The sequence below is a fragment of the Ascaphus truei genome, chromosome 3 (assembly GCF_040206685.1).
Source record: "Ascaphus truei isolate aAscTru1 chromosome 3, aAscTru1.hap1, whole genome shotgun sequence".
Taxonomy (NCBI): Eukaryota; Metazoa; Chordata; class Amphibia; order Anura; family Ascaphidae; genus Ascaphus; species Ascaphus truei.
In genome coordinates, this window is record NC_134485.1 from 144,849,645 (window position 1) to 144,862,136 (window position 12,492).

The 12,492-nt window shown below is 41.0% G+C and overlaps 1 protein-coding gene across 2 annotated transcripts in view; it reads left to right on the forward strand.

Moving 5' to 3' along the window:
- The first annotated feature begins 341 nt into the window (after positions 1-341).
- Positions 342-12,492, forward strand: part of CHCT1 (CHD1 helical C-terminal domain containing 1) — a 57,822-nt gene continuing 45,671 nt past the window's right edge. For both annotated transcript variants that reach the window (XM_075593339.1, XM_075593340.1), the window contains exons 1-3: positions 342-437; positions 2,466-2,540; positions 11,699-11,874. In XM_075593339.1, coding sequence (XP_075449454.1) covers positions 393-437; positions 2,466-2,540; positions 11,699-11,874 — 296 coding nt within the window. In that variant the 5' untranslated portion in view covers positions 342-392. The remainder of the gene's footprint in view (positions 438-2,465; positions 2,541-11,698; positions 11,875-12,492) is intronic.

Here is a 12,492-nt window from a genome sequence, read left to right on the forward strand (position 1 = left end):
AACTTTCGCAATGGCAACGGCAACGCCATCCTTCGTGTCGCCATCGCCGGCTGTAGAAGCGCAGCCTAAATTAAAAATAGAGAAGAATGTCTATGGATGAAATCTTAGAAGGAGTAGGTTATTTGTGGAGGATTTTGGGAATGTCCTAAATGCTTGAACTTAAGAGTATGGAAGTTGTAGTAAGTCTAATGAAGGTTAGTTAAGGTCTCATTTTGCCTTCTGTTAACAGCCTGAATTAGAACCAGGTGACATCAGTTGCCAACCAATGATGTCACAGTGCAGTGTTTTTATTTGAGTGTGTGAAATTAAGACAGATGCATATTTTCAGCTTGGAGCTTCAGTTGGACCTTGAAGCTGAAATCAACAAGTCGTGAGTTTCTCAGGAAAAAGAAATGTTAAACATGTATCATGCTAACCCTTCCACAATGTCTTCTGAGGTACAGTAAAAACAAAGTGTTGATGGAAATATTTTCTCAAAAGAAGACCAATAGTACATTTAATGGTCAACTTAAGATGTTCTCAAGCAGCATCAGTGATCATATAATTTGTTTGCTACATACTGTATATCTCATAAGAAAAAAAAATGTGGTGTATTTATTAAGCAGTCTTAAGCAGTATTAAGACACATTCCAGTTGTGAAAGATATTGCAGCATATTGGCTTCTAGCACCACAAGGTGTCTTATGGCTGAAAACAGCTTTGTAAATATGGCACTATGTATCAGATGCTGCTGATAACCAAGAACTGATCTTCAATTCTGATTTGCTCATTCTTACTTTCATAGCAGATGTGTATGTATACATAAAGATCTAAAAGTTATAGTGACTCTAAAATAATACTTAAAGACAGACTTTATTTCAGGTGAGTTTTTGGTGTCCCTGGTAGAAATTTGTAACATTTTGGCTAGTGCTCAAAAAACAGGCAACATTATCTTGCTCTTTCGTGAAAAATGTAGTGAATCCCACTTAAAGACATTCACACAACTGGAGTCAAGAGACGCGAGGTCATATAACCCTTTATACCGCCATTTTCATGTATTTTCACAACAACAATTTGAAAAACAGTCACACATCTCTAACCCTTGGTAAAGAATTAGTTCTATATCTAGATAAAAATAAAATTAAAAAGGGAAAGTCTGTTTAGAGGCGAAAATGCCATATTCAAAGGTGACAACAGAGCAAGGGCCAAATCCACTCCCCCACAAAGGTCTCCATTTTGAAAAAGAAACAGTATTTTTATTTGTAAAATATTCAAAAAAAATTTTTTATATGCCTGTAAATGTTTTATTGTTTTAATTTAATTTTCTGTGTTTTAAATGGGGACGGTTGTTAAATCTTGTTTCTTTACCACATTGAAAAGTGAAAAAGACATATGCACAGCCCTTGCATGTGAAATAATTAATTAAAAAAGAGAAGACAGGACAAAAGGAAGGTAACGCAGCAATAAAGGTACTGTAGTAAAACCCACCCACAATTTAGGTTAGTGTTCAATGTGAACATATATTGGCAGAAAACGTGATTTATTTATTTTTCATTTTTTTTTTCAACCCAGCATCAATTATCTAACTTTACTCTATTAAAATATCTATTCCTGGTTGAAATTGAAATTATAATGCTACAAAAAAGCAAAAGGAATATATTGAGCCTCGACCTAGCACAGATCCAGTAGCCCTGAATCTAGACTCCACTACATAATAATAAAATCCCTAAACTCCCATGCTTTCTCATAATAGAGCTAGTTGAATGTCTTTTCAGCTTGTCTTTACGAAATATTTAAACGTTATTGACCACTGCTGTACAGTACAATATGTCTGTGCTTATGTCTTTGAGTTGACATCCATAAACTTAGTATGTGGGACACTTTTTTTTTTTTTTTTAAAGACCCCCACATCCGCCTGGATTCAATAGGCTCTTCACTTACATCTTAAACTGTTTCCAACGGCAAGTAAACAATATAATTCCACTTTACCACATGCCCAGTAATGTGTTTTAAGTCACTGCACTTTGTCAGGGGGTCATATCTGGACTTCAAAAGGTATTTTTTCCCTCTGTACAAACAATAATCCTGGTGTATATTATTGAGTATACTACAAGGTAGTTGAATACTGTATATTACATCATAACTATCCACTACAATTCAGCAATAAGCAAATATGAATAATGCACAGAATTGAATGTCGTATAAATCACATTTACATACTCTGCGAAGAATAGCTATTTTTGTCATACTTGAAAGATTATGCTATATTTAATGTTATTAATGCCTAGATTTCTTCGCTTCATTAAGTCATTTTATAGACTTAAATCCTAGAAAAACAGTATTCTTGATAAATTTGGAATTAGTAATCTTTTTAATATTCTGTGAGGACAGTAAAAAAAGTATTTATAAATAAAACATTTATTGTATAATCTTGAAAATAGTTATCAATTGTTTTCATAAAGTATTGAATCTTATGTTAAATTATAGGTAAATGCTACCATCCCAGCTACAAAGACCCTTATCTGCTATGCTGATGGTATTGGAAAGGACACCTTTAAAATTGTAAGGTATCATGAGTATGTTGGTCATTAGACATATATAATCGTAGCTTTATTAACATGGAATATATTCATATGGCACATGTGGGAGGATGCATAAAATGTTGTGTCATGCATAAACACAAAGTGTCTTTATTAAGATTTTCATTTAAATATACTGTATCTGCCACTATTTTTGAAGCAGTATTGTACAAATGTACCTAACCTTACTAGTTACGTGGCCGTGGGTAAAACACCGAAATACAGAGGAGCTGGGTGAGGTCCGTTCTTTCCAATAGGACTTCTCAGAGCATTAATCCTTCCAAGCCACATTTGGCGCTGTCACGCAAATATTATGTCCAGCTACATTTGTATCAGTGAAACACTGTGTGTTTGTGGGTTCGACATTGGTGCAAGAAATGATGTCCAATCAAATTATTGCACATATATACAGTGGTGCTTTTGAAGGGGAAAAAGTGCAGGAATTAAATATAGTAAACAAGTACAAATCTAATCTCACTAAGTATTCTAGCACTATTCCCATTATTTCCAAATTCACTATACAAACCCTTTAAAAAAAAAAAAAATGCTACCACTCAGCTCCTGTGAGTTCCCCTATAAAAATAGTCCTGTGAAATTTCTGCTTTGTGGTTACTTTGATATAAATACTTTTTTGGAGGGTCTTTAGGAGAGAGAGAAGAAAAAAACCCGACATTACAGCTTAGAGTCTGCAACTTTAAAACAATCTGCTGCAATATTTCCTCAGTTGGAAATCAGTTATGATAACCCAAATCTAATCCCTTACAAAAGCAATATGTATACTTGTTACTGTGCGTTTCAGAATTAGTTTTCGGGCCTGTATTTACACATCTAAAAACATACATTAAATTATGTAACTGTTAAAATAATAGACAAGGTGTTTTATGAGGGCTTTCAATTTGTACTACAAAATAAAACGGCTGTGTTACATGTGCCAAACTTCCCAGACAGCCTTGCCCTGAAGTTTCTGTCAAAGGAAAAGGAGATGTGTAAGGGGTATGGAGCAAGATTAAATGTTGAAAAAAATATTTGAGCATTGCAGCCTTTTACAGATCATGATTACACCATTTAACCTAAGGCAATGATAACATAGATTAATGAAGAAACAAGTGAATTTAAACCAGATGTATCAGAGAACCAGGAAAGTATACAAGAAAAATTCCTTTCTTCTTTGTATAAAAGCTCAAGCCTTATTGTTTTTTGTTTATGCTCCTCAGAAAGCGGTGTTACTCAGTTCTATTTATATCTACAATCTCTTGCCAGCTCATATCACAATGCAGCTTGGCGTGCAGTTCAGTCGGCACCAGCTAAATTCCCATTCTGTTTCATTCATTCATTGCTCCAGGCATATGATGGAGAAAGCATTTTCAGCATGTCTTGCATGAATTCAGAAAACTTCTGGCAATTGTCTTCATTACCATGATATCATTTTACATGTTGTTTGATAAATGGGTATTGATTAAAATCCACTTATGTTAATCATTATGCATTTGTAATGTGTGTGTGTGTGTGTGTGTGTGTGTGTGTGTGTGTGTGTGTGTGTGTGTGTGTGTGTGTGTGTGTGTGTGTGTGTGTGTGTGTGTGTGTGTGTGTGTGTGTGTGTGTGTGTGTGTGTGTGTGTGTGTGTGTGTGTGTATATGCCTATAGGGAACAATGTTAAAAATGGTTATTGAGGCAAAAAGTGACACTGTGTGCTCATTTGCATGTCATTTCCCAGAATCCCTTGCTGCAGTGGAAGTGCTGTATGCTGGGTGATAATGGGGAAAGGCGGGGTTGCAGACCTGCCTAAGACATGCAGATGAGCACACAGCTATATTTGCATATTTGCTTTCCTGTGGAGGGTTTTTGTCACTTTTTTTACTCACCATAACTTAACTCAGTATTATGGTTTATATATATATATATATATATATATATATATATATATATATATATATATATATATATATATATATATATATATATATATATATATAATAATACTGAGTTAAGTTATGGTGAGTAAAAAAAGTGACAAAAACCCTCCACAGGAAAGCAAATATGCAAATACAACTGTATTCTCATCTGCATGTCTTAGGCAGGTCTGCAACCCCGCCTTTCCCCATTATCACCCAGCATACAGCAGGAACCATGTTAAAAATGGTTTTTGAGGCAAAAAGTGACACTGTGTGCTCATTTGCATGTCATTTCCCAGAATCCCTTGCTGCAGTGGAAGTGCTGTATGCTGGGTGATAATGGGGAAAGGCAGGGTTGCAGACCTGCCTAAGACATGCAGATGAGCATACAGTTGTATTTGCATATATATATGAATATATATATATGAATATATATATATGAATATATATATATATATATATATATATATATATATATATATATATATATATATATATATATATATATATATATATATATATATATATATATATATACAGTGTTCGACAAACCTATACATTTGCACGCCCCGGGCAAGTGGATTTAACATCGTGGCGAGCTCCTATTGGCCCAAGCAGCACACGTGTGGTACTAGGTGGCGAGTAGATTTTTTTGTTCGGCGAGTAGATTGTTTGGTGATTTGTCGACCTATATATATATATATATATATATATATAAAAGTATACATTACCGCATAGCAGCAAAAAGGGAGACAGCACTCAGGTGAATGAAAATAAATGTATTAAATACAGCACATAACTCCAACGTTTCGATCCCACAGGGGGATCTTCCTCAGGGTGGTGCAACAGACACAGGACAGTGAGTGACTTATATACCCCAACACCCAAGTGACATAAACATCTCCACATCATCAGAAAGCATCATCATCGGGCGACAAAACAGCTGTGCATAATACAATTTAATTAGATCATGCTCCAACTCCATGTCTGTACTCCTATTGGGGAATCCAAGTCACATGATCAAACCCAAGCTGTCAGTGTCATTGCATGTAAACAAACTGATGCTGCATCAGCAGGCCCGGTTTTCAAGGCAACAACATGTGTGCTCAACTCTTTAAAGGCAGCAGACACCGGTGGTTGTCATGTGTACTGCACGTGTATAGATACACCACTGCAAATGTGTATGTGCTGTAGCAGTGATGAATTTACTTCTAAACAGCACCTAAGAATAACAGATACTGGCATGCGTATATCAGTAGAATCCTATGACAGATAGAACCCGCTGTAATCCCAGTCGGGTAACCCATAATAAACCTGTCGGCGTCACATGCTGCATGGATATACATAGGTTGCTAGTTAACCCCTAGTATACCAGTACTGCTAAAGACACAAAGTGCGATCAAATAAAGGAACATACTGTCTGTAGAACTACATAAATATACAATATACGGACCTGCAAAAATGTGGAATAAAGAACACCCAATACACAGTGAGGGTAAAGTGAAGAGAACCGGGAGGGGAAAATAAAATCAATGGAAGAAGCTGAACGACAAGGATATACAAGCTGTAGTAAAATATACTGTATAATAAATGCCTTTTACATAATCATTTTGAACTACGCTGATCCATGTATACATACAGTTGATGTTGAACAGTAATAATTACAAAAAATTACAAAAAATTACAAAAAACAACCCAAGTTCATGTCCTCATTCAGGCCTTTGGGGGCCATAGAATCCAGTCTGTGAATCATCCTCGCCTCAAGCTGGAGCAAAAGCCTGTGTCTATTTCCTCCCCTGGTTGGAGTATGGGCTTACTCCAACCAGGGGAGGAAATAGACACAGGCTTTTGCTCCAGCTTGAGGCGAGGATGATTCACAGACTGGATTCTATGGCCCCCAAAGGCCTGAATGAGGACATGAACTTGGGTTGTTTTTTGTAATTTTTTGTAATTTTTTGTAATTATTACTGTTCAACATCAACTGTATGTACTGTATACATGGATCAGCGTAGTTCAAAATGATTATGTAAAAGGCATTTATTATACAGTATATTTTACTACAGCTTGTATATCCTTGTCGTTCAGCTTCTTCCATTGATTTTATTTTCCCCTCCCGGTTCTCTTCACTTTACCCTCACTGTGTATTGGGTGTTCTTTATTCCACATTTTTGCAGGTCCGTATATTGTATATTTATGTAGTTCTACAGACAGTATGTTCCTTTATTTGATCGCACTTTGTGTCTTTAGCAGTACTGGTATACTAGGGGTTAACTAGCAACCTATGTATATCCATGCAGCATGTGACGCCGACAGGTTTATTATGGGTTACCCGACTGGGATTACAGCGGGTTCTATCTGTCATAGGATTCTACTGATATACGCATGCCAGTATCTGTTATTCTTAGGTGCTGTTTAGAAGTAAATTCATCACTGCTACAGCACATACACATTTGCAGTGGTGTATCTATACACGTGCAGTACACATGACAACCACCGGTGTCTGCTGCCTTTAAAGAGTTGAGCACACATGTTGTTGCCTTGAAAACCGGGCCTGCTGATGCAGCATCAGTTTGTTTACATGCAATGACACTGACAGCTTGGGTTTGATCATGTGACTTGGATTCCCCAATAGGAGTACAGACATGGAGTTGGAGCATGATCTAATTAAATTGTATTATGCACAGCTGTTTTGTCGCCCGATGATGATGCTTTCTGATGATGTGGAGATGTTTATGTCACTTGGGTGTTGGGGTATATAAGTCACTCACTGTCCTGTGTCTGTTGCACCACCCTGAGGAAGATCCCCCTGTGGGATCGAAACGTTGGAGTTATGTGCTGTATTTAATACATTTATTTTCATTCACCTGAGTGCTGTCTCCCTTTTTGCTGCTATGCGGTAATGTATACTTTTATTATTTATATGGGACATGCACCTATTCATTATTGAATTTCTATTGGAGTGCCAGTGATTTTTTATCATATATATATATATATATATATATATATATATTTATTAGTCTCTGAAAATAATTTATTGAATATAGCAGCGAATAGATTTTACTTTGCAACAATTTCCTCATTACGATTCCAAAGCCTCATTACGATTCTGTTATGATATTATGTGAAGGTGTAACTCGAGAACTTGGTATGTAACAAGCAATATATGGAGATCCAAGAACTGTATCGCGAAGACGTAGTGATCCTCAGCAGCTTTTATTTTACAGGATACAGTTATAATATAAAGAATAATTGCAAAGGATCAAAAGGTTTGTATGAGAGATAAAGTGGGAGGTCACAGGCACAAAGCCGTTTCAAACGTTATTATCTTGACTCATGAGCAAAATAATAGCTGCATGTACAGGAGACTGTGATGGGAGCAGTCCGGTGTTCTGAACCTACATCTGATCATAATTGTTTTGCTTCCTGGATGTATATTTCTGCATGAGATCAGGTAATTTGAAGTTTAAAACAACAATCCCATCCATTTTCAGCACTGTGAACCCCCCAGTTCCGGAGATATTAACAGTTTGCGATGCCGACATACTTCCTGGTTTTTAAGAGAGCCCACTGCCGTCCAATAAAAAGCCAAAAAATCATCTGTTGTGACTTTCTATTGGCCTGCGGTATAGCAGCTACAGGTAAACCCTGTTATAACGCAAATCGGTTATAACGCGGTTTTCCCGTGGCTCCCGTTTAAAAAAAAAAAAAAAAAATTAATTTTTTTTTGCACACTGCACACACTCCCTGCACACACTGCACACACTGCACACACTGCACACACTGCACACACTGCACACACTGCACACACTGCACACACTGCACACACTGCACACACTGCACACACTGCACACACTGCACACACTGCACACAGCACACTACTCACAGCACACTGCACACACTCCCAGCACTCACTCTCACTGCACCACTGCACACACTCTCACTGCACACACTCTACACTGCTCACTGCACACACTGCTCACTGCACACACTGCACACACTGCACACACTGCACACACTGCACACACTGCACACACTGCACACACTGCACACACTGCACACACTGCACACACTGCACACACTGCACACACTGCACACAGCACACTACTCACAGCACACTGCACACACTCCCAGCACTCACTCTCACTGCACCACTGCACACACTCTCACTGCACACACTCTACACTGCTCACTGCACACACTGCTCACTGCACACACAGCTCACTGCACACACTCCTCACTGCACACACTCCTCACTGCACACACACTGCTCACAGCACACACACTGCTCACAGCACACTGCACACACTCTACACTGCACACTCTACACTGCACACTGCACACACTCCCAGCACTCACTCTCACTGCACCACTGCACACACTCTCACTGCACACACTCTACACTGCACACTGCACACTGCACACACTGCTCACTGCACACACACTGCTCACAGCACACTGCACACACTCCCAGCACTCACTCTACACTGCACACAGCTCACAGCACACTCTCACAGCACACACTCACTGCACACTGCTCACAGCACACTCTCACAGCACTCACATGTCAGCAGCCCACCCCCCCCTCTCACATGTCAGCAGCCCCCCCCTCTCACATGTCAGCAGCCCACCCCCCCTCACATGTCAGCAGCCCACCCCCCCTCACATGTCAGCAGCCCACCCCCCCTCACATGTCAGCAGCCCACCCCCTCACATGTCAGCAGCCCACCCCCCCTCACATGTCAGCAGCCCACCCCCCCTCACATGTCAGCAGCCCATCCCCCCCTCACATGTCAGCAGCCCATCCCCCCCTCACATGTCAGCAGCCCACCCCACCTGTCAGCAGCCCACCCCCCCTCACATGTCAGCAGCCCACCCCCCCTCACATGTCAGCAGCCCACCCCCCCTCACATGTCAGCAGCCCACCCCCCCTCACATGTCAGCAGCCCACCCCCCCTCACATGTCAGCAGCCCACCCCCCCTCACATGTCAGCAGCCCACCCCCCCCCTCACATGTCAGCAGCCCACCCCCCCCTCACATGTCAGCAGCCCACCCCCCCCTCACATGTCAGCAGCCCACCCCCCCCCTCACATGTCAGCAGCCCACCCCCCCACCAGCCCGTTTTTCACACCCCCCACCAGCCCGTTTTTCACACCCACCCCCCCCATCAGCCCGTTTTTCACACCCACCCCCCCACCAGCCCGTTTTTCACACCCACCTCCCTCCCCCCCATCAGCCCGTTTTTCACACCCACCCCCCTCCCCCCCCACCAGCCCGGCATGCTATGACCTCCCCGGCAGCCTGCTACCGCGCAACGCAAACCCTGGGGGCTGGGAGGGAGAGGGAGGGGGCTGGGAGGGAGACAGAGGGGGCTGGGAGAGGGCGGGAGGAGGGATGAATCGCCGCCATTTTTTAAAACTTTTTTTTAATTTATTTATTTAATTAATTAACTGGCGCCCGGCCAGAGTCATCGCGGGCCACACAGAGAGGCCAGACCGGCCGCATGCGGCCCGCATGTTGTGCAGACCTCTTCCTTCCTTCCCTCCTCACTCCCTCCCTCCCGATCAGGCGCGCGGCGGCCATTTAAAAAAAAAATTAGCGCGACCCCATTACTAACGCGGTGGTCTCGGGGTGGACCCCGAGGACTGCGTTATAACAGGGTTTACCTGTATTTTGATTTGCTCAAGAGGGACAGGAGACACAGGCACTTTAAAGCAGCAGTCCAAGCTGTTGTTTTTTGTCGTCCCTGCTCCCCCCCTTTAATATGTGCATAAATACAATCCACACAATGATAAGTAATTAGCTAAGTTTCCAATCGATCGATGAAGATTCAGCTCGGGGTTCACTAAATGGTTGTCAGTGCAGCAGAAGAGGACCAAAGATGCAAAGTTCTGTGGGGAAGATCGCGTAACCAGGCAGCCAGAATTGGTGCACTGCTAGAGAAAGGGCAGGGATCAAAAAGGGGTGTGCCAGAGCCTGTTTCAGAAGAGGAAGGGGATGTGACTTTGTAAACGGTTGCTATAGAAATACAAAATGCTCGTTATACAATAATACATTAAAAATTTAATTCAGAGGTGTTTATTTATTTTTTTAAATGCTGCAAGTATTTTCTCATAGTACAGAACTGATTTATTAAAAAAAACACACATAAAAAACACAATATACCAAGATATTGCTTGGTCTGCAGCTTTAAACTGTAAGGCCGCGTCCATAGTAGGACGCACTAGCTTCTGTGCTCCTCCTCCTCTCGGCGTCGCACTTGCAAAACAAACTTGTTTGTATTGCGAAGTGCCACTCTCCCTGTAGCGCATGGGCACTATGCACTACTACATTGCCATCCTAGTTTGTTTCGGTGCGAGCTATCCTGCACTTTGGACGCGGCCTAAGTTTCTCGAGAACCAGGGTGTCTCTGAAACTAGAAATAACTCAGTTAAATTCCAGGGGAACCCAAAATCCAAATGTAAAAAATATAAAAAATGTAAAAAGAGTAGCTGGGATAGCTGCTTTCTTTGGCTTTTTGCTGTCTTTATTTACATAGCGCCATTATTTGTTCGAATAAAGGCCGCTGCATCTGTACGTATAAATGACACGCACTTGTGGTCTGCACGGTCCGGCCATCTTGCCCAAAGTCCAGCGTTCCTGAGGCCAGAATACAGCAACATAAAGGTCAAGGTTTTCAGTGACCAAAGACCCTCTGTATCAAGGACTCGCAGGTACAGACGGGATGTCTTGGTGTCCCTCTGTATCAAGGACACATACATGCGGTCTGCAGGTCCGATTGTCCCTAGGTAGCAAGGACACATACATGTGGTCTGTTCACAGACCAGGTGAGAGAGACAAACAATTCCCTTTTCCTGACTTTTATACCATTGCTACACTCAGGTGGGCTCATTAGCAGCCCTGCCTTCCTCCATACAGGGATTAACTACTACCTTAACTACTACCTGGCTGACACCCAACAGCTCTACCTGTTGGTAACAGACTTGCCCTTGTTACAGATATAAACTGAACAAAGCTTGTACATTCAATAAAGATGGTTGTGACAGAATGGGCTAGCATAAACTGTAGGAAAATAACATATCATTTGGGTACCTGCAGACTGAAGTCCACAACGATGGATATGGACCAGTAAATCCGATGCTGCTAATTTGAAAATCCTCCTAAATATAATACCCTACTGGAAATGATCCAACATACTGTATGTTTCTGCTTGTTGGTGTTGCACTACTAATTAGCATTTTCTCTCTTTAGTGCAAGGAATATTTAAGGCCCCTGAAGAAATCACTTAGAGAGATGGATTTGCCCGAGGAACTTTCTAAGGAGAAAAAGTTAAAATATACACAGAGGAGTCTTATTAGACTTGGAGACCACATACTTTTCTTCTTGCAGCATTACTGTAAACCATGGGAAGTCAAACACTGGAAAAAGTAAGAAGATTTTTCTCTGTAAATTATACATAGAATAAATAATTGGAGGCTGAACTATAGGGTGGACATCACATTACGTGTTCAGTTAATCATCAACCATAAGAGCTTTGATGTTTCATAATGTCACCAACAACCCTGATTTTATTGCTTTTTTTAAGGCCAAGTATCACCATTTTTAATTGTGTAGGAAGCTCATATAAACCTGACTAGTGAACCATGAGTAGTCTAACTTTGCATGGATGTTGGGTATCAAATGGAGTGTCATTCAACTGTATAGTCTTTCACCCTATTCCACTAAAGAGATTACTAGACAAATTAAACAAAGTGGGCATGGTCCTTGAGTGATTGGATGTTTTAGAAATGGAATGGATTACAGACTAGTAGCATATAAAGTTTATCCTGAAGACAGAAGGGTGACCAGTGAAGTGTCAGATGGTTGAGTCGTAAAATTGGTCTTTAAACTGTGTTTTAAGTGGATATATATGAGCTAGACGTATAAGCAGGGCTGCATACAGCTTTCCCGGGGCCCAAGACTAAAGTTTCAACCAGGGTACCCCCATATTGGTGGCCTTCCAGTACTCCCCCTTTTTCTCCTACACACCTCCTCGATCTCTCACC